At 49.4% G+C, this 25,791-nt stretch overlaps 2 protein-coding genes across 3 annotated transcripts in view; one reads left to right on the plus strand and one right to left on the minus strand.

Annotated features, from left to right (window-relative positions):
* The first annotated feature begins 1,238 nt into the window (after positions 1-1,238).
* On the plus strand, positions 1,239-20,794 carry HABP2 (hyaluronan binding protein 2). The gene is made up of 12 exons (XM_044236665.1): positions 1,239-1,275; positions 7,779-7,889; positions 9,320-9,427; positions 10,580-10,696; positions 11,587-11,706; positions 12,201-12,372; positions 13,532-13,629; positions 14,519-14,774; positions 15,806-15,948; positions 16,700-16,834; positions 18,104-18,249; positions 20,613-20,794. Exons 1-12 carry the CDS (start codon positions 1,248-1,250, stop codon positions 20,775-20,777), a joined length of 1,599 nt encoding a protein of 532 aa, XP_044092600.1. The 5' UTR covers positions 1,239-1,247; the 3' UTR covers positions 20,778-20,794.
* Positions 20,795-21,232: 438 nt separating this feature from the next.
* Positions 21,233-25,791, minus strand: part of LOC122901124 (nebulin related anchoring protein) — a 69,651-nt gene continuing 65,092 nt past the window's right edge. For both annotated transcript variants that reach the window (XM_044240563.1, XM_044240564.1), the window contains 4 exons: positions 24,437-24,544; positions 22,906-23,217; positions 22,027-22,158; positions 21,233-21,476 (listed from right to left, as the gene is read on the minus strand). In XM_044240563.1, the coding sequence (XP_044096498.1) occupies positions 21,372-21,476; positions 22,027-22,158; positions 22,906-23,217; positions 24,437-24,544 (657 nt within the window). In that variant the 3' untranslated portion in view covers positions 21,233-21,371. The remainder of the gene's footprint in view (positions 21,477-22,026; positions 22,159-22,905; positions 23,218-24,436; positions 24,545-25,791) is intronic.

The raw sequence follows: 25,791 nt of genomic DNA on the forward strand, positions 1-25,791 counted from the left end.
TGGGAAGATGACCACACTGACCACAGATTTTTGGTGGCTAAGACCCAAAAGGAGACCTGTCAGAGGCTAGAAACTTCTTTTTCTAAATAGGAGGGCAGCAAACTTTGTAAAGTGCCAGATAGGAAATATTTGGGGCTGTCTGGTCTCTGTCACGACTTCGACGGTATAGCACAAAAGAGGTTTCAAAGAATACTTAAAAACAGGCATGGCTGCGTCCCAATCAAATTCAATTTGTAAAGCCACATTTCCGGGTTTGGCCCCAGGGGCCTTAGTTTGCTGACCCTTGAATTAAATAAAAGTAAACGTTCCAGCTATTAAATGAGTAATGCTTTCTTTTTCCGGTAAGTACTGCATTCTAGAAGGAACTGTTCATAACACTATTTATTCAGCAAAAACTCTTTGAGGATTGCCGTGCGCCGAGCGCTATGCTCAGTATGGGGTAATACATCAGTGATGAAACAGACAAGATCGTTGCCTTTCTGGAGGACAGAGGCAATGTGAGAAACAGATAGCGTGCAGATAAACAGATGTAAACTATGTGTCGCAATAAGAACTATGGAGCAAATTAATGGACATAGTGATGAAACAATGGGGGAGGGGTCATACCCATAGGGGAGCTAGGGAAGTCCTCCTTGAGAAGATGGCATTTAAGCTGGAACCTAGTGATGGTCATGGAGACAGCTTTCTAAGCAGGAGGAAGAGCAAGTGCAAAGGCCCTGGGGTGAGGGGAGCTTGGCTAGTGCTAGTTGGAACCCACGTGTGGCTGGAGATTAGTGTCAGTAGAAGGAAAGGGTATGGAAGGAGATTTATAAGATGTGGCTGGTGTTTGTATTTTATTCTAAGAACAATGGGAAGCCACTGGAGAGTTTTAAGCATGTGTCCATCCCCAGCCCAAGGAGCTGTCAACCAAGACCATCACCTAGACTTGAGTGTGAATCTGAATTCTATCACAACTGTGTGACCTCTGAACCTCAAATTTCTCATCTCTCAATGGGCCAACAAAAGCCTCTTCAGAGAGCTCTTATAAGAATGAGATGCAGCAATGCAGAATCAGGCAGACAGGAGATGCTCAATCCATGCTAATCCCTATCACAGACAGATTGTCCATCCCTGGGCAGCCAGGCCCCAGCAGGAGAGCAGGTGAGCACAAGCCCCATAAGTCAGGGAGGCACCCAGCCAGTCAGCTGACTCGACCTAGCTCAGCCCTGTATGGGTTTATCTTTGTTTTGTTTTTTCAGTTCTCCCTGATGTCTTTACTCCTAGACCCGGACCCAGGTGAGTGTGTGGATCGCCCTGGGGCTCCTCACAAACCACAGTCTGGTTCTGGGATGGAAGAAAGGGGGCCCATGCATGTAAGTGCTGTCACAAGCTCGGGTTCAAATGATTCAGATGTGTTGTAGACCCCTTTCGAGAAATTTCCCAGAAAAATGCATTCCCGATATTTGTGTGTCTGTCCACAAACACCATGCTTTATTCAATTCTGAGTTGCCCATGGATACCCCCGGTCCCCCATCAGGACCCCAAGGGAAAAATTGCTGATACAGTTAAATCTCTTCATTTTACAGAGAAGGGAATCGAGGCCCTGGGAGGGGAGGTTACAGGTCACACAGACCATTAGAGATGCGATGAGATGAAAAGGCCAATGCAAAGCCAAGGTGGCACTGGGCACTTACTGGCCCCCTGCAGGCCCACCCTGGACCCCAGCTCACTCCACCACTTGGGTGGGGAGCCAGGTCCTCTGTGCTGTGCCACGCAGGCAGTCCCCAGGCTGACCTGCCCCTGTGGCGGCCTCCCACCAGCACCCCCAACAATGACCCACTGCCCGGTGCCCTCAGCTGTGCCCAAGCCAAGCATAGCTGCTCCTTCTGCCATCATCCAATCTTGGTCTTTGACTCTGGGTCCAAGTCTCCCTTCTCTGCTCCAAGACCGAAGGGAGAAAATGCTACGCAAAACGCCCATCAGAGCAGAGACTGGCATTGCCACTGGTGGTGACCTGTGCTGGTCACCCCACAGAGGACCATAGCCAGGGAGACAGCACATGGAGATGGCAATCATGTCTGAACTTTGGGCCAAGGGCTTATTTGGAGTCAAGGTGGGGACAACTGGGTCAAAATCCATGTCACAGTCAATATTCTCCTGCGGCAAAGCCGTGGCTGGCTCAAGACAAATGATGTCTGATCTTTGTCCACTCCTTATACTCAGGGGATGTTTGTGGAATTGAGCATGGCATGTGGCTCTTGAAAGTGTCTATGTCTTTCCCCAGTGCAAAGGAGACTGTCCAACTCAACAACATATAATTTAGTCCTTGGAGGAATTGTGTTTCAGGGGGCTCCCCCAGCTGCCCACATCAGCATCCACATGTGGAGTTTGGGGGGTCCAAAGCCAAGGGGACAAGGAGAGCTTCCCCCTCCGTGGCCTTCAGCACACACCACTCAGCTACCAGGTGTCAGACAGATGGAGCTCCAGAACTGTGGGGTCATACAGTGGGTGGGGAGCATAGAGGAGTCCAGAAACCTCATTCTCTTCAAGGATTTGAAAAGCAGATCCACCCCTAGTCCATGAGGTCAACTTTGAGAATTAAGAGGTATCTTTACCCCAAGACACGGTATTGCCATCTTCCAGAAAATTGTGGAAGACATCTACAGTGACCATGAGTTTCTGACACTCTGGCACTGAAGTTGTGCAGTGAACAACGTGAACAACTGGAAGCAGTGGCCCCACTAAACATGGATCACAGTAAAGGGAGGATTCAATCTCTGTGTTCACAGGCTTTTAGCTTTAATGAAAGAGATTAGAAGCTATAGGATCAGATTTGGTCTGCAAACAGGAGAACATCCTCACCATCAAAATCATCAAAAAAAATCTGAATGGGCTCTTGGGCCCTTGGGAGGTAGTAAGTTCTCCATCACTGGCCAGCTTTAAACACAGGCTGCTTAGGAGGGAGTGGAGAGTGTTGGATTTAACCTTCTGAAATTCTAGGCTCTAGAAGAACTCTGTCAATAGCTTCTGTCAGTTTGGTGAGTAGTTGAAGGGACGCTGGAGCCCACCATCCCCGGGCTCCCAAGTCTGTCTCGAGGTGCTCGGTCGACCTCTGGCTAGGGAGGGGGGTGAGATGTGTAGCCGGGCCTTTCTACAGAGCAGGTTAGGTTTTAAAAATGCCCCTGTTAGTGTCTGCTCTAATTGCACATGGGGGTGGTGCTTTGATGGAATTTGTCAGATCCCAGCTGGCTTTAGAGAGCAGCGTGACCAAGGAAACACCATGCCAGTGTCCACAGGCAAGCGGCTTCTGTAGCTGGTCTTGCTGGACACAGCACATGGCGAGGGTTTGGCGGGAGCAGAAGGCGCCTGGGCCACAGTCCCCCGTGGGTGGCAGAGGAGGGGGCCATCAAACAGCACAGACTCCGCTCATCTCCCCAAAGCAGGTGCCGTGACAGCCAACGGGCCTGCGGAAATGCCTCTTCAAAGCTGGCTGAGCTCTGCCCAGCAACACAAGCTAAGCCCATCCATCAGCTGTCCTGCCGCCTGCCAGTGAGGGTCTCGGCTGAGCTTGCCCTGTCAGCTGGATGGGAAGCGTCAAATACGGGCCAACAGGGCTGGGGCTTGGGGGAGGCCCTCGGAGGACCCGTCTGTGCCACGGTGATGGATGACGCCAACAGGGACAGCATTCCGGAGATTTTTATTCCGTTCCGCACATCTGGCAAGCTCCTTAACCAAGCAGCTGCAGAGTCCCCATCGCACCAACGTGGAGCTTTTTCCGAGAGACCCTGGGTCCAGACCACGGTAATCCCGGTCGAGGGACTTGGAGCGTGTGCTAAAAAAGATTTCTCGACGTGTGTTACTTCCTGGAAGCTGAAACCCATGGAGTTTCCTGAAACACAAACCCACAAGAGGCCCAGGAGGGCCAGTAGAAAAGCAAACCAGATTTGGCATGACGTAGACCTGGCTTGGGACACCACGTCCTCCTGTCTCCGCCACCACATCCATTTAGTATAGTGTCCGGGACGTAGAAAATAACCAGTTATCAGGATGATTTGAGGAAGTTCAGGATGCTCTCACCATCCTTCCGGTAGGTTCTAGAAACAGACTCTGATAATTAGACAGATCCACAAGGATTTCTTTTGATGCCTAGTATAAGATGCTCCCAACAGCTGCTCCATTCTTCACCTGAAGCATTCTCCTTTTCTACCATCTAGAGAATGTCTCTGAAAATCTGGTCCTGGAGTGTTTTTCTCCAGTCCAGCAAAGAAAGCAAATTCCATGGCAGACTGTAACCCATGGGTGGCAGAGGAAGGGGCCAGGAAAGCAGGCAGGAAGGCACTTGGACAAATTTCTAGACTCTACAGAGCCCATCAGGCATCTTCTTCACCAAATACCTCTGACCCGGATCTCACATAGTCTCTCTCCTAAGTTCCCTGTTTTCCTCTGCTCCAAGCAGATCCCAACTTTGCTGGCCAAGCTCCGTGCCTGCTGTGTGCTGGCCAGTCAGAAGGAAGGGAGGTCCCACCACAGAGGGAAAAACTCACTTGTGGAACACCACCGTTAACTGCATATAGGGCTCTGTGCTGGGTCTGAGGAAAAGACAAGGCCCTCGCTCTTAAGACACTAACTGCCTACTTGGAGGGAACAATCAGATAGACAAAGCTGAATAATAAACCACCTGAACCCCAGCCATGAAACCTAACATTCTACAAGGCTGCTGAGGAATGCTGGAGTTTCTAAAATTCTTATCCCACTGGCAACCCAGGATCAATCAATCCCTGTGTGTTCATTCATTATTACTACAGAGTATACTACCCTAAACTTAGTGCCTTCAACCATGAGTATTCTTCCTAGAATAAGAATAATGTGTCAATTCTTTGGGTTGGCAATTTGGACCGCGTTCAGCCAGGAAGTTCCTCTGGTCTAGACCAGGCTCGGCTGATGTTGGCCGGGCCCCCTCTTGTGTCCGCAGTTAGCTGATGGATCAGCTGGGCTCTTATACGTTGGAGGCCCTGACTGGAAGTGCTGGACCTTCTGTTGCCCACACATTCTCTTATACTCTATAGAATAGGCCAGACTTGTACCACAGGGCAATCACAGAGGCCCAAGAGAAAAGAAAGAGAGAGGAAGTACGCCAGACTTTAGAGACCCAAGCTTGGAACAGGCACATTGTCCTTCTAGCACAAGTCCCAAGGCCAGTTTACACCCAAGGGGTGGGGGAAATCAACTCCATCTTTTGGTAGGAGGAGCTATAAAGTCTCACTGCCAAAGATGAGGCAACAGGGAAGGGTGGGGAGTCGGGACCATCTTCTCCCATCAGATTGGCTCATACTGCCTGAACTTGCCAACGTAGAATGTGAAGCGACCTCACCTAGACTTGGCCATATCTAGCTCCCCTGCCTTTCCATTCCTTGTTCATCTCCCTTCTTGGCTGGTTTTCCTCCCCCATTCACCCTGGCCCAGAAACTCTTGTGCTGGAGGCCGCATCCCACTCTTTTCTGTATATTGCTCCATTATTCCCAGTGCCTTCCTGAACCTGGTGTCATACTGGCCCATCGTAGGTGCACAACACCCTTTCCTTATGTAGACAGTGGGATTAAGTGCCAACAGCATAAAAAAAGACAAAATAAGCTGTAAGTTTGGAGGTGGAGCACCCCTGCCACGGAGGGCATGCTTCTATACAGCACTCTGAAAAACATGGGGCAGGAACCTCAGAGGATCTCAGTGCCTTTCCTCACACAGAACTCCAACTGGCTGGCTTCTGGTGACATGGGGCCACTGAGCCTCTGTTGCTTCTCTCCATCTTAACCAAGGGCCCTGGGCCCCCTGGGGAAGAGCAGGGACTTTTTGCTTTGTTTAGCAGAAGTATGACTCAAAGCCTACTTGTCTCATTCCCTCTTCAGCGTCACTGAAGGCTGAGCAGATCTTGTTAACAAGGCTGGATTCCAGCTAAAATACACCGGCAGACATTTCAGCCATCCTCCACCACCTAGAAAAGTCACGCGATTCCACTTATGTAAAAACCTTCCCCATTTCCAAATATCTGCAAAGGGAATGATTCTTAATGGCCGAGCTGAGATTAGCCAGCCGACCTTCAGCCTGGGGGTGGGACGGGAGAAATTACAGGAGCACTCTGGAGGCACTTATCTACACACACCTGTTGGAAAAACAAAAATAAATTCTCTAAACCAAAAAAGAAATAAATAAATGATGTAATCAGCTCATTACCAGCCCATTGTCTCTCCCAAATGTCAGTTTGAAATCTTTCATGTCAAACTCTGAAAAATGGTTTTTCTCCCCCCCTCACTTTCTCACTCTCTTTCTCCGCTTTATCGTGCTAGATGGAAGGAAACTTTATTTGCTCCAGGAAGACAATGGCCTTATCTTCAACCTAGATCCTCGTCCCTGGAAAGGTGGCCTCCTCTGGGAGCATTTTCATAGTGGGGAAAAGCAGCTCCCGAGAAATAATGAGCAGGCAAAGGGAGTCTTGACTTGACACTGTGATAAATGAGGTGAAACTTTGGCAAGGAACCAGAGTTGGCGTATTCAAAAAGGAAATAAAAAGATCGTTCCATTTTAATGGGAAATATAAAACAGCCATTGTGCAAAAGTCGATTTTTCAAAAGCCAAAGAGATAAAGACTAGAAGGGAATGACTGAGAGACGAGGGAGATAATGCGGTTGATAATCAGGCTGAGGTAAAGTGCCACGCTCGGAGCCACCGGCGGGCTCGGTGGGAGCGCCTTTGCAAGCTGGATTTGCTCCTGCCTCATTACCATATGCATCTCCGCACCTTGTCCTTCTAGCTTTAAGTTGCCACCTTGCCACACTCCTGCCAGCCGGAGAGAGCAAAGTCAGTCCAACTTTCTTCAAATCCCAAACTTCTCTCCACTAGCCACAGAGTTACCAGCGCCCTCTAAGTCCCCAGAGGACAGAGAGCTGAGCCTTACGCAGGCACTTGCTCTTCCCGATGGACCTGACTAGCATGAGATCGCCAACTGGAGGCTGCGCCACACCCTGTCTTGTCTTTCCCCGGGCAAAATCCAGGAACTTTCTCTAGGCTGTCCTTGGGCCAATCCTACATAGCAGGCTGGGTGTGTGATGGGGATGGTTGGACCCCTCTCCCCAAGGATAAGTGTGAATTAACGGAGGCAGTGGAAGAGACCAGCTGAATGTAATCAAGCTGATGCAATTTAGGAGTTCTATGGGGATCAGCTGCCCTAGTCCAGGTGCTTGGTGCAGGGCTCAGTGCATAGTAACAGCTCAATAAATCCTAGCTGTTGGAACGAGGCTAGAGATACAAGGAAAGTAGTTTGGTGCCATGACCAAGAGGAAAGTGATGAGTTTCTTTGACTTCATAAGTTAAGGTGACTAATAAAGGCCCATGGAGAAAGCTAATTCACAGAACCGCCCAACGAGGTGCTCAGGCACCATTGGGTCTCACCATGGGTACATCTTGTGTAGGACCTTGGAGACCTTCTAGACCCCAATCATCTTCCTACTGTCTACAGATAAGCAAACCAAGGCCCCGAGAATACAAGTAACTTGTCCAACATCACAGTCGGTGGAAAGCCAGATCTTGACTTCTCCTCATTTCCAGTCAGGTGCTCTTGACCCTGACAAATGCCAACATTGCCTTGCTGGGTCATAACTCACCCCAGTGAAAACTCACAGCACCTAACCCCCTCTGTCCACCCTATCAGTCGAGGAGCCAGAAAGACACATGGGTGCCCCTTCAGGATCTGGAAATCTTTGGGTTGAATGATTAGGGTTTCTTCCGTTCTCTTCCTACTTCTGCAGATTGGACCCCTGACTACTACGAGAATAGCTACGAGGAATACAACCAGGAAGAGAACAGCAGTAATGCTCCTGCCTACCAGGAGAATCCTGACTGGTACTACATGGAGGATGGTATGTTCCAACACTCTTCGGGGGCCCTCCTGGGAGGAGGGAGAAGAGAGTTTGTGTGTGGCTGTGCGCAAGCACCTCTCTTTCCTCTCTGACCGGCGTCAGAGAATGGGTATCGAGTAAATGACTTAGACTGGCTTTTTTCAGTTCAAATCATACACTAGGAGGACTGGGGGAGGAGGGGTTCCTAGAGATTCTTTCTCCTACCTTCAAGTGACAGAGGAAGCAGCTGAGGCGAGGAGTGGTGTTGACTTAGTGAGGGTCTTACAGCAAGGTAGTGTATCATCATCTGGGTCTCCAGACACAGTGATTAAAAGTCATGTTCAAAATCACTTCCTAGCTTTGCTATACAGGAAGGTCCTAATTATGCAGAAGAGGCTGGGTTGGCATTCAGCATCAGATTGTAGGCTTCACAAATTTGGCATTGAAACTCACTTTCCCCTTGGGCTGTGTTTTTCTTTCTCTTTACACTCCTCGGAAGCTTTGCATCAGTGTGTGTGTGTGTGTGTGTGTGTGTGTGTGTGTGTGCACGCACGCACTCACACGTGGGCTTCTACATTTGTTTTTGTTTTTTTGGCTTCTTAACCCAAGAAATGGGACAGAAGGAAAAATGAGAAGTGGGGCCCGAGCAAAACCATGTGATGAAGCCAGGAGAAGGAATGGAATGTACTTAGCCGCTGGAATAAAAACTGTAACTGTGCGAAGTGGCCAGGAAGGCAGGGCCAAGATACAGGGCATCAGGGGAACATCAGAAGGGACCATCAAAACAAGAGCTGGGCCCAGGGATCCTAGTTCCTGAACCAAAGAACAATGTGTGTGAACAGAAGGATAAAGAATTCCCCAAGGGAAGATCCATTCAGACAACCATGAAAAGCCAAAGGCACAGATGAAATATGACAAAATCTAACTGAACAAGTAGTTGAAGAAAGATGAAGGCCACTGGGTCATTTCCTCCTCGCCGCCAATTCTTCTGTCACCCTCTTGCCTTTGGTCTTCTTTCCTGATGTTCAGAAAGCTTGTGTTTCATTAGGGGTGGGTTTTCTTTCCCCACTCCTGACCTCCACCCCCGGGCACTGGGAGTAGGGGAGGTCTTCAGGCTTATGAAATGCCTTCAGCATCAGAGGCAGACCCTGTGGCACTCCCAGCGAGACGGGGAGGAGAAAAACACTGGTGGTGGGAAAGGGGAGTTTCTCAATGAGAAACTCGATGAGATTCCTTCTCGCCTGTCCTCTTACTAACCTGAATCTCTCTCTGGTCCTGTGACTGCGGTTTTCCTTGCTCTTTAAGGGGAATTCATGTTCCCCCCTTTCCCCAATCACCGGCAACGGGGACACATTCCCTCTCTCATTCCGGGCAGGAGGCTGAAGGCTGATGGGCCAGCAGGGGGCTTCTCACCTGCTGTGAATCGCAATCATTGACTTCTGCCCTCATAGATCCATGCCTGTCAAACCCCTGTGAACATGGCGGGGACTGCCTTGTCAGTGGCGACACCTTCACGTGCAGCTGTCCGGCCCCTTTCTCTGGAAACAGGTGTCAGAATGGTGAGTGTGCTTTCACTGGCTTCCCTCTTCCCTCTGAGTTGAACAAGAAGCTATTCCTCCTCCAGCTTTAGGGGCCAGAAAGGGCGGAATGATTCCGTGGAAAAGGTAAGAACCACACATATTGTATCCCCCATAACGGACTACTCGGCACGATAACAAGCAGCATCTCATTGAATCCTCCCCCATTCTGCAGATGAGAACACTGAGGCTAAGAGGAGATAAGAGCTGGACTCTGACCAAGCTGTATCCTCCACTCAGGGCTTGTGGTTTAGAGTGTTTAGACTAACTACAACAGAGGAATACTGTTCTCGAATGAGAGAGCGGGAAGAATCTGAAGGCACATGAGGCCCAATCCAGTTAGAGAAAGGGAGCCCAGAGATACAGGGGACTTGCTCATGGTCACACAGCTAGTTAGAAGAGCAGAAATTAGAGTCCTGGTGCCTGGCTCCCATCCCCATGCTCTTTTTTCCTACCATCCTTACGATGTCTGACTTCAGTGACCTCTTCTGGGCATAACATGAAACTATGTGATGAGATATTGAGACTAGAACTCTTATGGGCTACGTGTGCCCCTGGAGAGAACATGGTTCTGTTCCATCTAGCCACCATCTAACTGGAGTGAGGGGGCCAGTGAGGACCCTTAAATAGAGCTTTATGATTGCCTTGTTTTCTCTGTGCTCTCTCCACCCCTTCCTTCCATTTGCAATCCTGTAAGTCCTTCAATAAATGTATCAGGATGGTTTGGGGTATCAGGCATTAAGAAAATATCTGGGTTCACCCCTCAACTTCCCCAAAGAACGACAAAATTGTAAATAGAATATGAAATCAACTACAAAGTAGAGAAACTGACATTGCAGTTCTATTTGTTTGTGGAAGGTATAAAAATTATTAAGTTGTTCTTTTTTTTTTTTTAATCAAGATAGAGTTAAAAAAGTATATGAGCCCTGGAAGGAACTGGGATGCAATCATTCATGACCCAAGGATTTTTGTTTTTTAAATTGTCCAGGAGTAGCGTGGTGTTTCCAGACCATAGACAAGGGCATGCGTTCTGTCTGTCGCCCACCCACCCCCCAACATCATATTGTGCAGGTGTCCCGTTAAGTAAAATGTGTCCCCAGTCATGTCACTCACTTCTCTATGGATCTCCCATAGTGCAAAACAAGTGCAAGAACAACCCATGTGAACGGGGCGAATGTCTCATTACCCAGAGTCCTCCCTATTACCGCTGCGCCTGTAAACACCCTTACAGGGGACCCGACTGTTCCACAGGTAAGTGCTGGAGGACCCTTCTCTGCTAGGTTTTCTCTCTGGCTTGTTCCTGGGATGTCTGCAAACTATGGTGTGGAAGTCCAGATACCTCTGATGCTTTAGTGGCATCCGAGATGGCCCTTTTAACTAGGACTTTTTAAAAATGCATCATCCCAGAGCGCATGGTTGGCTCAGTCAGTAGAGCGCGTGACTCTTGATTCTGGGGCTCTGAGTTTGAGCCCCATGTTGGGCATAGAGATTACTTAAAAATAAAATCTCGAAAAAAAATAAAATGCATCACCCCTAGAGAGTCTAGGGGAATTAACTAACCTGTGTTCCTTCCCATCCAAAAAGAATAATCTTGAAACTCATTTCCTCCAGGAAGTAAGCCTGATCTATTTCTGGAATGGGCCGTGTAGGGGATTAAATCTGTAGTTAGTCACTGCTATGAGTCAGGCATTGTCCCAAGGGATTTACGTTTTTTCTTACATTCTTCCAAAAATGCCACAAGGAAGAACTTTACAGACAAAGGAACTAAAGTTCAGAGAAGTTAACTAACTTGCTTACAGTCACACAGCCATCGAAGGGCAGAGCCAGGTTTCAACCTAGCCCAGACTGGCCCCAGTTTCCTGCTCAGTCTATACCCCTTGTTCCTTACTGGGTGACCCATCTTCTTAGGTGTTCTTTGCATGGCCTCCATGATATTGACTCAACCTGGTTTGCTTATGTTCTTAAGGTCCGTGTGTACATTGACTAGAGTGTCAGTTCAGGGGTCTGTCTTTCCCCTGTGGTAACCCAACTTTTATGAAAGAATGGGCACTAGAAGAGTGCCACCAAATCTCCTCATCATCTCTGATGTAGCTACAATTCCTTCTGAAGAGACTTCCTGGCCCCACTTCCTGTGTTCACAGCGGCTCCTGCGTGCAGGCCAAATCCCTGCCAAAATGGTGGCACCTGCTCCCGGCATAGGCGGAGAACCAAGTTCACCTGTACCTGCCATGACCAGTTCAAGGGGAGATTCTGTGAAATAGGTATGGGTCTCTACCGCCTCTTCAACAGAAACTCTGGGCCACAGGGAGGCCTTTGGGATCCTTTTATGTTTGGGTTTTGTTCCCAGAATGGAGTTCACGTCAAGATTCCCAAACTCTACTATTGCCGTGGCCTTCCAACCAAAGGGCATAGGGTGTGCCTGGTTCTGTGTAAATAAAGTCACAAACTGGGATGTAGTATAGGACAATTGAGCACACGTGGGCCTCCCTGGGCCTCAACCCACAGGCCACCAGCCCTTGTGTGAGTCAAAATTAAAGAGTTAAGCTCCATCTACCCACAACCACAGTGTTTCATGTTTTTAAGCTGGGTTGAACATGGGATATACAAGCCACTCTTTCTAGAATTCATGGTGGAATCTCAGGGTGATCAGTAGTCAGGCCCGATCCTCTCCCTACTTGATGCACCTGCCAGGTCCTCTTGAGGAGCAACATGCTAGTCCCTCTCAGTTCCCGTGTCCCTGCCTACTCTTTCCAAGGTCCTGATGACTGCTACGTTGGTGATGGCTACTCCTACCGAGGGAAAGTGAGTAAGACAGTCAACCAACACTCATGCCTTTACTGGAACTCCCACCTCCTCTTGCAGGAGAATTACAACATGTTTATGGAAGATGCTGAGACCCATGGGATTGGGGAGCACAACTTCTGCAGGTAAAACTAACATTCTTCTCCATGAGCAGTCTTGGGTGCTTGTCAGTGTAAGGGTTTCTCTGTCCATTTCCCCTAATCCTAGTGTTCCTTGGCCAGCTTAGATATTGGGGAGTGGAACACTGAAACTCATCAGCTTTCTTTCTGGGAAGGTTTGCCTACACAGGATAGGCTAGGATTTGCTGCTGTAACAAACAGCTCCCAAATCCTGTGGCAACATGTGTCATGTGGGCTGGAGAATGAGGAGTAAGGGAGAATCTTAGCTCCACAGAGTTACTCAAATACCCAGGAAAGGCAAAGAGAGACTCGAAAACAGAGTATGAATTTTTTTTACTGCCTGAATCTAGAATGGATGCATCATCTCTGCATATATATTTTATTGGACAGAAATAGTCATGCTTTATCCTGCCTGACTTCAAGGGAAAAATGTAAAAGATAAAATGGAATGTCTAGTCAGCATTGCAATCTCTGCCACAAGGATGCTCCGGTTTTCCCGCATCAGAATAATTCCATTTCTATTCATGGTGATGACTAGTTACTTTCTTCCCCTTCTGCTGTCTCCAGACACCTCTGATGGCTTCCTCCACTGCTCTAACCAAGGCCAAGGATGCATATCATCTGCTTACAAGAGACAGGAATTTTTTTGTATGGCTTTAAACTGGTTCCATTAAACCAGAGGATTTCCCTTGCACGAAATACAAATTATGGCCCACTTTCACTCACTTTGAGCTGTTTCCTTCCTGGAAGGATCTTCAGAGTGATGCCCATGGTAGGCTTCCTCAGAGAATTCTCACGCACAGGACTTAGAAGGCTGGGCAGAGGAGCTCTTCTTTTACCATGTGTCTGTGGCTATTTCACTTTCCTGACCAAGGAGAATCTTCAACAGGGATCTCATTTCTTTGCCTACAAACAATTTGATATGTCCCATGGATCTGGCACAAGGCTTGTCGACTATTTTCTGATCATTGGGATTCTCCTCTGCAAGTTAAGTTTTGCCAAAAACACTATGTGCCAGGGTTTGTTAAGCTTTTGGAAAAATGGAATGGAAAGTGGTCCCTGGAAGAATGTAAGAACTTGGTATTCTCTTATCCAAAGGTCCTTTGATGAAGTTCAGTGGCTTCACCAAGCCTTAACCTTGGATTATTTTGTGTTTTCATTTTAGAAACCCAGATGGAGATAAAAAGCCATGGTGTTTCTTCAAAGTCAACAGTGCAAAGGTGAAATGGGAGTACTGTGATATCTCAGTTTGCTCAGCCCTAGGTAAGACCACAGTTGTCCCGAAGTCCCAGTAAGGGTGAGGTTGCATGTCAATAGATAGATGTTCCTGCACCCCATCTCTTCTACACTGTCCACCCACCGTATCTGTTTTACCAATTGCCATCCCAGTGGATACCCAAATGCTCAATCCTCCACTCCGCTTTCAAGATGCCTAGCATGCCTGGATACCTTTGTAAACTGAGGCCATGTTTCCTTATTCCCAGTCAGTGTACTCAGCAAATACTTGCAGATTTCTCGATATATGCCCAGTACTATCCCAGGTCTTCAGTATACAGTGGTGATCAAATATTGACTGAGACTCCATAGCCTCTCAGGATGCGATATGGACAGAATTCCAGCCTCACAATCTTCCTGGCAGTCCTCTCTGGCCCACCTCTCTGCCCCCACCTCTCTGGCCCCTCTCTGGCCCCTCCACGTCAGGAACTAGCACCTTCGCACCTTGGTTGATGGGATTACCTCCCTGGATAGTTTCAATTCTCTGCCTTTGCTTTCATGGTCAGCTCTGTCTAGAATATTGACATATATCCGATTTTGTCCATCTCCAACTATTCTTTAAAAATCAACTCAAGTAACCCTTCCTCCAGTGATGGATTTACATATTCACACACATTTTTGTATACATGTCAGAATAAGAAATAAAAAGCAACACCTTTATCATTAATTCTATAGACTTGCTTCATAGGAATCCAAGTATTAATTGTGCACATATTAATTGTGCACCAACTACCTGCCTGTCTGGTATGCATCAGCACAGTCCCTTAACTCTGAAGCTAGCTAAGCTGCTAGACTTGGAGTCATACCTCTGACAGCCTCCTTCTGAGGCCCTGGAAGGAAAGTGAGTGGTGTGATTTGTCTTTCTTGTGTCCCACAGACATTGCTGACCCAGAAGGAAGCCCCACAGAGCCTCTGACCAAGCTTCCAGGGTTTGACTCATGCGGGAGGACTGAGATGACGGAGAAGAAGATCAAGAGGATCTATGGAGGCTTTAAGAGCACGGCGGGCAAGCACCCATGGCAGGCATCCCTGCAGACCTCATTGCCACTGGCCACCTCCATGCCCCAAGGCCACTTCTGTGGGGGAGCGCTGATCCACCCCTGCTGGGTGCTTACTGCTGCCCACTGTGCCGAGTAGGTGCCTACTGAAAGTAGAGGCTAGAGAGCCTCGAGTTTCTGGAGGGTGTTCTCCCCTTCCCATCAGATCAGCATTTTGGTGACTCTAGCAGGACCAGAGGGGCTGATCTAACCCTAAGAGCAAAAGAGTGGCTCCTTAAAACCAGATGGGAAAGAGCTACCATGTCTAGAATGCTTACCATAGACATTACATGCATTATGACAGTTAATCCTGAACACAATCTGCTGGAAGACAAGCTGAGAAAAGACAGGGATTTTTACTTTTATTTATTGTAATATACCCAATGCCTAGTGCAGGTCTTCATACAGTGCCCGTCCTTAGAAAATACTTGTGCAGTGAAAAAATTTATTGTTATTCTCATTCCCAGGGTCTTGGGAAGGTTTAGGACCTTGTGTAAAGTCACGTGTAAAGTGAGTAGGTAAATGAGATATGAACCCAGATTGACCTGTTTCCTTAACCTCTCCAGTCTTGCCCTAAACAGAGACAATAGCATGCTCCTATCAGATGCCATTACCATGAACCACCTGGTTTTGTGTGTCTTCAGCCATGACTCCTGTTTGGCCTAAAGAAGCCAGCACTACTTCCCCTGAGTTCCCCAAGTTCATGGTCAGGGCTGGTCCCATGTAGCCCAGGTTTTTGCGACAGCCTTTCAAGTCTTCCTATCCAGTGTCATTAAGTGAATTCTTCTGGCATTCCTCAAACACGCAAACATTAACCTCCACAGAGAATAGTTGTTCAAGAAGTTCATTGACTGCTCTTTAGCAAATCCCAAGGGGAACAGGAGGTCTCTCAGGAAATGTGGGATAAACGTCACAGCTTGCGTTTGGAGACCATGTTTCCTCACATTTCCTTATTTGGACCACACAGCAGGGTTCTGTGAGCAAGACAAGAGTTATAGATGAGGATACCAAGACTGCAGAAGGTTGGGTTATTCGTCCAAGGTCAGCCAGCAACCTAGGAGAAGAGCCTAGGAGCAGTGCTCAGCTTCAATCTCTCAAATACTGGACCATCTTACCTTCCCTTGCAGCATAAAGACCAAACATCTGAAAGTGGTGTTAGGGGACCAAGACCTGAAGAAGACAGAATTCCATGAGCAGAGATTTGGGGTGGAGAAGATCTTCAAGTACACTCACTATAATGAAAGAGAAGAGATTCCCCACAATGACATTGGCAAGTCTCCTCGATGGCAGGTCTCCTATGGTTCTTGTTCTTGGGTAGATTTCATGACAGATGGAAAGTTGAGGTTTGGTCCTGGAAGGTGCTTTTATCTTTTTGGTCCCTCACAGACTCTATAAGTTGGGGAATTTATTCCAGGGCCTTTTAGTTTTAAGGGTCTGTGTTGATGTTATGGATAAATGAGGGGAAGAAGTGCTAGCAAGGCTATATTGTGCAAAGAACTCAGCCTTGAATCCCAGCTCCCTCCCTCTCTAGCTGGCTTCACTCCTCCAAACCTCAGCTACTCTTCTGTAAAATGAATACACTGGTGTACAATAGTCAGCTTCCTATGTGTTCAGTGATATGACATCCATATGTCCCCATGTACATCTGGCATCTGGTAGGTGCTCGGATGTAAAGACAATGATGTTAAGCTGCTGGTGGCTCAGCGTGTACCCCAATTCTCCATTCCTGGAACTGTCACTCTCTCTCTTTCCTCAATATCTTATTTTTCCCTCTTGAAGCTTGTATTTTAAGAAATGGATTAGAAATTATTTCAAACTCCTCTATAATTTTTTTTATATTATGCTCAGCCTGAAGAGTGACTCCTCCCCCAAGAGAAGTTAAAAGAATGCAGTGACCAAGGAGCAAGGCATGTGTTAGGCACTGGGAGTGGGGCTTTGCTATGTCTACCTCCTGATCAAGATGAAGTTAATGACAGAGAAGGTATCATCATTCATTTCCTATTTCTCTCCCTCCCTACTAGCTTTGCTCAAGCTAAAGCCAGAGGATGGTCACTGTGCTTTGGAATCCAAATACGTGAAGACTGTATGTTTGCCGGATAACATTTTCCCCTCTGGGACTGAGTGTCACATCTCTGGCTGGGGTGTGACAGAAACTGGTGAGTCTGGCCATGCACCCTCCTGAGAGGAAGGTGGGTTGTGTTAACCAGAGAAGAAACTCAACATCCCTTCTGAACTTGAAATCAGTGTTCTGTTGAAGATGTATTACCAAAAGAAGCTAAAGCTCTAGTTAAATCTCATTACTTCCAAGGAGCCTTCTTTGATCTTTCTCTCTGTCTCCATCCCCTACCTTGACCTCCATCAAGTATTGATCCTGTATCCACGGAGATCTCTCTCCTTCCCTAGGTAGATTGGAAAGAAAATAGATTGTAAACAAGATGGGTTTGACATCAGACAGAATTGAGTTGGGTTGTTGGTTTCGTCACTTGGACAGCTGAGTTTTAGTTCCTCCACAACCACACTTACCTCCTAGGTTTGGAATCATGATTAAAGGAGCTGATAGAGTTCCATGGAGATATTCACTAAGTCAGCCCCTGGAGGACGGGGTCCGCGCTTGTTCACCTGTCTCCCCTGGAGTGCTTTGCTCAGGGCTCTCCACACTGTAGGCATTCTATAAATTTTCTTAAACCAAGCTATTGATTTGTCTCTAGGATGTGGTCTTATCCAAAAAAAGTAACCACAGGATTAATTTCCTCATGTGCTGACAAGATTATATTCTCTAACATATAAACTTCAGAAGTGTTTCAAGTCTTTCTCAAAGACTCAAAATAGATTCCCCCCCCCAAATCTTGTCCTTAATAATAGAAAGTTGTATTCATGAAGAAAATGAAATGTAATATACAAATTCGCCAAAAGGCTTTTGGGAAAGAAGATTTCGGGTTAATCAGATCTAGGGTTAACAGGAGACCAGTCTTCACGGGGATCATCACTGTCGTGGACCTAAACCTTTCAATATCACCGTGCTGACCAGAGCACACTGAACAGACCAGAGGATCTGCTCTGGGAAGTGGGTAATCTAATGGAGCAACCAGGACACTGCCCCTGTCATTAAGAATCTACTGTGTGCCAGCCCTCCACTAGGAAATTTAAAAAGTGGTTTAAGACACTATCCCTGCCCTTCTGACTCGATGGTCTAGTTGGGAGGACAGAAGAGAGAATAAATGTCTCTGTTCCACTGTGATATAAGCACAGTGTGGAAGGTCTAAAAAACCACGGTGAAGCCAGGAGGCCAAGAGCTCCCATCCTTGAAAGAGGAGACTCCTAAGCCCAGCTTAAACCTGGGGCCATCTTCTTATCCATGCTAGCTTCTGGTGGGGCAGGTGTTACCTGGGTCCCCACAGTGGTGACTTCTTTCCTCTATCCCACAGGGGAAGGTTCCCGCCATCTCCTGGATGCCAAGGTCAAACTGATTGCCAACACCTTGTGCAACTCCCACCGACTCTATGACCACACGATCGACGACAGCATGATTTGTGCAGGAAACCTGCAGAAGCCTGGGAAAGATTCCTGCCAGGTCAGAGGTTCCAAATGGCACTTGGAGAAGGAGACGTGGGTGGGAGCTTGCACTGGGCAGAGGCCAGACTGAGAGCCCAGGGCTGGGAGAATGGTTCAGAGGCCCACCTGCCATAAAGCTGAGGCTCAGGCAGGGATACCTGTCCTCTGGCAAGTTGGTACCCATATCCATCCAGGAAGATCCAGCACAGTGACTAGAGTGGCCACTTGGCCTACCTTGTCTAATTTAATTCTCATGACCCTGGTGAAGGGGATATCATCATCACCAGATCACAGATATTTCGAGAAATTATCTTGGCTCATTCACCTAGGCTCATTCACACTCACCTAGGTGGTGAGTGGCAGAGCGAGAATTTGCTTCCCTTTGTTTAAATGTGAAGTTGGTGCCTCTGGTCTCGGCCCTGGGCAACAGGGCTGAAAATCCCAACGAGGACCCAGGCATGAGACCAGTGTCTAGGAGAAAGATGACAGGCTCCGAGAATTTGCAATAATATTAACTAAGCATTGGGATTTGCGTATGTATGTGTATGTGCATGTATATGTGTATGTGTATGTGAGAGCGAGACCAAGACGGGGGTGGGGATTCAGCTGTAGCAAACTAAGTGGTTGAGTGGCTCCTTAGCCTGCTGGCCTTCCCTCCAGTCTAGGACTTTTGGGGACCTCAAGCCATGGAGGCCCATGGTGACTCAGAGGTTGCAGGACAGGGAGAGGGTGGAGGTTCCATTGACTGGTGTCAAGGGTTCTCAAGCCTTTCCCTCAAGTCGGAGACCAGGCCCCCTGGTGTCTTTCTATATAGAGGTCATATCTCACCAGAGACATCCTTCCTTGACTCCCAGGAACACCTAAGCTTAGAATTTCCTGTCACCCTCAAAAGTCCCCCAGCTGTCCTGGAAACCCCAGTGTGAACACACTCAAACCTCAGCTCCCCCTCTTACAAAGGGGCCCAACAATGATCTGCCGGCCTCGAGCTGGGATGGGAAATCACCATCACTCTCTCTCAGGTTTGTCCCTTCCCAAGGGGCCGCAGATACCCACCTACTCATAGGAGGGTCATGGGCTGATGGGTGTGATTTGTCTGAACCCCCGGAAGATGAGTAAAGAAACAGATCATTTCATTCTCTAGGTATTTCAAGGGCTTTCCTCGCAGGCTTTGGAAACAGTCATGTTTTTGAATCCTGGATCTTTCTCTTTTGACTTTTGTCCATCACTGAATTGCTTTGTCAGCTCGGGCTGCTCTAGTAAATCCCCATAGATGGACTTAAGTAGCATGGATGTATTCCTCCCAGTTCTGGAGGCTGGCTGTCCAGATCAGGGTGTCAGCGTGGTCAGGCTCCAGGGGGCGCCCTCTCCCAGGTTACGGACAGCTGACTCCTTGTGACCTCACATGGAGGAAACAGGGGGCTACCCCTGTGGGGTCCCTTTCCCCAGGGAACTAATCCCATGCTCCATGACTTCGCCTCATCTCCTCCCAAACGCCCTACCCACCGATAGAATCACATTGGGGAGTTAGGCTTCAACATTGGGATTTTGGGGAGGAACACATTTCAGTTCATTACACTGAAATAATTCTCCAATCTCGGGTGCCTAGTCTACAATATGGAAAAAAACGTATGCATAACATCCTAAGGTGTGGCTAAGATTCAAAGAGATGATTCACTAAAAATCCTCTCACTGGCTAGTGTAAGCCATGGTGCACAGTGAGAGCCGTCCCTTCTCACCAGCCTCCTCCTGCCATGTGAGCTGGGCTCAACCAGAACTCGGCACTGTTCTATGTACTTGACAGACATTAATCTGCACAGGAGCTGGGGCGGGGTGGGGGGAGGTCTGTTGTTCTCCACAACCCACCATGTGAGAAACTGAGGCCCACTTCAGCGGGCCTGGTTTGGAACTAAGAAGATGTAATCGCATAGACCGTGTTGACAATCTAGACTATGCTGTCTCTGAGCCCCGTCCTCCCCACACTGTGTGCGCCCTGTGGAGCCCGGGAGAACTCTGTCCAAACAGGGTACCATCCCCCCCTACACCAGACCTTGCAGGAATGAGAAGGTGGGGGCTCCTGAGAACTCACTGTGACTACGAGTCATGACTAAGTGTGTGGAAACAGGGGCGTGACCACTGTGGTCCAGCCCTGTGGCTTCTCTGTCACCCCCTCATGGACTCAGGGGCCTATGGTGGTACTCGCTTCTCTCTCTTCAGAGCTTTGTGTCTTAGGAGGCATTGGAAGAGCCCTGCCACCACTTTCCAGAGAAACCCACTGGGACGATTTCCTCCATTGCCCCCTGGCATCTCCTCATGGAAGGTGGAACGTGTCTCTGAATGTATCCTGATTCATAAAGCTGAACTCAGGTGTCTTTTTTCCCTCAGGGTGACTCTGGAGGCCCTCTGACCTGTGAGAAGAACGGCACCTACTACGTCTATGGGATAGTGAGCTGGGGCCTGGAATGTGGGAAGAAGCCAGGAGTCTACACCCAAGTTACCAAATTCCTGAGTTGGATCAGAGCTACCATCCAAAAAGAAGGTAGCTTCTAAGGTGTCTTCTGAACCTGAGAGCCCATTGTCCCGAGCACCTGGACAAGGCCGGGCCTCATGGGCAGCCCTGGACGCCCCGGGAGCCCCCAGGAGGCCATATAGCCGAGTGGCCATGCTCTAAGCAGAGAAAATGGCCGCCCACCCTGGGGCCACCCCAGACCAGCAGGTCCATTGCTTTATCAGGCTGCCTCGTGGGTAACCCAAAAAATGCCAGAACCCACCCAATAGATACTTTGTTCGCTTCCCTTCAAACATGGGCACCTTCTAGAAAATCACAGACTGCCTTCACCTCAGATATTTGCAAACGTGGGATCTCAGAATGACCGGAGCCAGCGGGAGTCACCTTGACATCTTTATTCCTCATCCCAGACACCCAAGGTACGCCACAGAACGGGCCACCCACTTCCAGGATTAGACGGGAGACCAAAAATACAAGATTCTCTGTGGCATTCTGAGAGTCGTTGTTTTAGTAAAGGGGGCTCGGGGAAGGGCTGCCGCACGGTTTTTTCAGCTCGCTGGAACGGAAGCACGTCTCTGGTGGGCACCTTTCCTCCTGAGCCTCTTTCCCAAGAATCCTGGGCGGACGCAGCTCACTCACAACGACAGAACCTTCCTCCTGTTGACATGTAGAATCTCCATGGCGTCTGGGTTCACGTCCCCCCTCTGATTATCCGTGGGCCCCACAGCGTCCGGCCCCCCCTGCGGAAATCAAACACACGTCCCTGAGTCAGAGTGAAGCTTCCGCCCGGCTCCCACAGGATGAGAGATGCTACCCCACCCCGCCCTGCCCCTCCTCCCCCCTCCCCAAGAGAAAGGATCCTCGAGGCAAGAAGGAGAAAGAAGCAAAGCCAATGTCTCATTTAGACGTGGTGTCTTTCTTCAGAACAAAGTAGGGTTCAAAACCCAGACTGCTGCAGCCAGCGAGTCCCTGACCCTTTCTACGCATGGAACGAGCCGGCAGTGAGCGCAGCCTGGGCTGCCGTGGCCCGCGATTGAAGGAGCCCCGGTAGGTTTGTCTCCGCACAACTAATGGCCGTGACTTCAGAGAAAACCCTGCAGGAAGTTTAACCCGAGTGTCATCCGCCCGGCCATCTCAGACCCATGAAATTAGGCGCCTTGCCCCAGCTGTGTTTCTCACTTCTTCAGAGCCGGCTGACCTTTGGCCAAAAATAAAGTTTGGAAAGAAACAACGAGTCTGCCTTTCCCCACGGCCTTGCCGGCTGCGGTGGGTTTGCAGCTGGCCACTCACAGAAGCCCCCCGGAGACTCGGGCCCCTCCTCTTGGCCAGTTCCGCCGCCCGCCGAGCCATTTCCACTTTGTAGGAGCCGGGAGGTGTCCAGCCAATACCTCTGGTCAGGTTCAAGTCAGATTTGTACTTGACCTTAGGGGACGAAGGGAAGCAAGACAAATAGGTCAGCAGGGTCTGGGGTGGTGGAACATAGGCCGCTGTCAGCAAAGCCAGGACAAGGGGAGCGAACTCCTCCGAGAGCTGCTGCACGGAGGGCCCGATGTGCTATGAGCCAGGCCAGCATGTCCCTGGGCTTTGCATCTTTTGACTCAAGCAACAGGAGCGACACCGGGGGCCGAAGGTGGGGAGGAAAGGGTTCAAGTCGGAGCTCCCACCTCGACTCGCTCCGTGGCCTCAGGAAAGCCATTTTCCTTCTCTGGGCTGCTGCTGCCTCCGAGGCAGCTGAAGTGCAAGGACGGAGGTAGGGACCGGCTAAGACCTCTTAGAAACAATGTGGCAGAACCGTTGAGAGCTTGAGCTCTCACATCAAACCAAAGGGGGTTCGTATCCCAGGCCTGCCCCCTTTTGCTGGGTGACCTTGAGTCAGTTCCCTAACCTTTCCAGGCCTGCGGTTTCTCATCTGGAAAATGGGGCAGGGACGGGTTGCTGTGGGAGCTCCAGGATGCTGTGTTTGAAAAAGCATTTGGCAGTGAGCCTGGTCCACTGTAGAGACTCCACAGATTAGAATTATTAGTCCTTCTGGCTCTATAGTGTTAGGTCTCCCAGATTCTACCTCGGCCCAGCTCCCCCCTGAAGGTCATGGGGGATGCTGGGTGGTGGCCAAGGCAGGGGAGGAGGGGCTTGGCTGGGCGGGAGTGGGGGGCATGGAGGACAGCTCACATCGCTCTGCAGTTGGTGGGCCTTCTGTGCGTGCTTCAGGCCTAGCTGCTCAGGGTCGCAGGTGGGCTGGGGCAGGGGCTGCCTGTAGCCCGTGTCGCTGGCCAGCTGCTGGCTCCTCCTGGCCTGGATGAAGCCGGGCTGGTCCGGGCGGCTGTGGAACTGGGACCGACTCTTGGCAAAGTCCTTCTTGTACTCATTGTCACTCTGGAGTTTGCCAACGCTGAGGAAATGCCTCATCCTTGGGTCGTCATTGACGCTGCGGTAACCAATCTGCAGGCCCCGGTCCCGTAGGAAGGCCTCTTTATACCGGAACTGCAGGTCAGAGAAGCAGAGATGGGTCCTGGGGGCCTGCCTGCCCTCCCGGGCCAGCCCACAGGATTCTCAGCAGGAAGCGCACCTTCCTGCTGGGTAAGAGGACAGCTTTGGATTCAGGCAGACCTGGAATCTAGAGCTCCCTCTGCTACCTTCTAGCTGTGTGGCTTGAGGCCAGTTACTGAGTCTCTCTGAGCCTCCGTTTCCTCACCCGATAAAATGGGAGAACGAGCCTCCACCCCACGGGACACGGAGAGGAGTCAGTGAGCTGGGGGCTGAGATTCAGATTCCTGCCCAGCGAGCAGCAGCTGGAGGTACTGAGGCTGCTTGTAATGAATAACTCAACAGGAAGAGGAACGCGCCCACTCTCTCAGTGGCCACTCTTCCTTTGATTCTTCCCAGCCTCCAGGGACCCCGTCTAGGGTTCCCTAAACTATCTATAGGGAAGGATCAGATTCGTTTTGTTTTGGTTTTTGAATTTCCAATCCACCAAAGACCCAAAGGTGGCTCTACAGCATCTCATTCGTATGTCGTGGTAACACCCAAGCCAGCCTCTGCCCTGCCGCAGACGAGTCCCCCCGGGCACAGGCTTGGTTGTCACAATGACTGGTGGCCAAACATGTTTCTGAACTCTTGTTCTTGATTTCTGGACCGATTGTGGGCAGATACGAGCTATTCATGAGTGATCTGTGATCTACCTTCCTTTTCCAGAAAATGGCTGCCATGTTTTGAACACTTTGTTACTTGCATGGCACTGGAAACCATGATGTTTTCAGTCCTACATCGATCCTAGGAGATGAAAATTGTATCCCCATTTCACAGATGTAGATGTGAGCTTTCGAAGAATGTAAGCAACTTGCCCAACACTACACGGCCAAGTCCCAAGTGACTGAGCCAAGATTTGAACTCAAAATCAATCTAGGGGAAAAGCTCAATCTCTTTCTACCCTGTCACACTGCACTTCAGCTAGAAGTCCCTTTATTGTGGATTAACACATCAGTCACATGTTAGTTCACTTCTAGGGACCCACACGTCAACTTCTAAGAGCGTCCTCCCCAACCTGAAATTTCTGGCTAAGGTTCTAGAAACTAAGGGCCTATTTTTAATTTCATTTGAAATACTTGTCAGGTTTGGCTGCCTGGTGGTTTGCTTTTCAACAGAACTGGGAACAGCAGTCAGACCTATTAGTGACAGAGGGACAGGGAGCCCAAGGTCTTACGTCACTGGCGATCTCCCTAGACGCCCGGGCAGTCTGGAACGGAATGGCGTCCAGCCTGAAGTCATAGCCGCCAGCCCGGGTCTGTTCCCAAGAGCTTCTGTAGGCTTTCTAGATGGGGAAAACAGAAAACTGCGTGAACAGGGAGTGAGAACCCCATACTGGTGTGTTTTTAGCTCTGAGCAGGAATGAATGCATACCCTCCATCCTGCAGGGGTCCAAGGACAGAGCCATGGCCTCACATCCATCCCAAGGAGCTCCCCAAGCTCTTGGGACTGGCGGGGCTGGCCACGAGGGGCTCAGCTCTAAGTTCCTGGCCTGAGAATCAGGCTCTGCTCTGGGAGGTCTGGGGTCTGTGAGTCTGGCTCATTTGCTACATCCTGGTGGTACCAGAGGTCCTGTCCTACTCTTTCCTGTCTTTGCATTCACTTTCAGAACCTCGGGTCAGCTTCTGGATGCCAGAACTCAAAGTTTGAGAACTCTGCTTCTTCCCCCATGCTAAAAGCTCTCCATTCCTTGGGTCCGGGCACCCATGTGTTTGTTAGCTCCAATGACTTCCTGGGGGCCCCCTCGGCTACTTCTGAAGCCGAGTCCCACCATCACAATGAAGCATGACGCCTCCCACAGGTAGCCCCCTGGTGCCCGCATGGGAGGAAGAGCCTTCACCTGAATTAAATTGATTGCCAAGAACCTGACCGAGTTCCTGACCCGTGTATTTCACATCTTCCTCTTTCATTTTTTTCCCTTTTGAAGTTGTTCTCACACACCCTCCGGGAGTCTGTAATCACATCCTCTTGGTCCTCAGGTAGACCCACATACCGGAGAGAGCATCAAAATCTCCCATGCCTTCATGTAGCCACTATTTTTTTTTTTTTTTAAGATAAGGGAATGGCTCCATGAAAGGAACCATCTGGAGATCCCAGCAGAGGGCTGTCCTTTATTCGGCCACAGAGAAGGGGGACAGCAGGTGAGACACAGCAGCAGACGACAAAGTGACAGCCCCAGACCGTGTCAGTGGCTCACTCATTCCGAGAGCCACAGCAGATCAGGAGGCCCCTGAAGAACCTTACGTTTGTCACTTGGAAATAGAGGTCACAGCTGAGGCTATGTTCTACAGGGGATTGAGGGGATTATTAAGCAAAGGAGGGATGGCAGATAAAAAGCAAAGGGCCTCGCACCACTGCACAACTGGGCCTAGAACCAGAGGGGCCCACGGAGAAGGAGCCACATCGTTATGGAGCTCACCATCATCATCATCTCCAACTCCAACATCCAGATCCACCAACCACGAGCTAAATACCTGCTGTGTTCAGGGGCCTAATTGCCTAATTGATGGGTCACACATAGCCCTGAGGATT

The sequence above is a fragment of the Neovison vison genome, chromosome 2 (genome assembly GCF_020171115.1).
Source record: "Neovison vison isolate M4711 chromosome 2, ASM_NN_V1, whole genome shotgun sequence".
In the NCBI taxonomy this organism is placed as follows: domain Eukaryota; kingdom Metazoa; phylum Chordata; class Mammalia; order Carnivora; family Mustelidae; genus Neogale; species Neogale vison.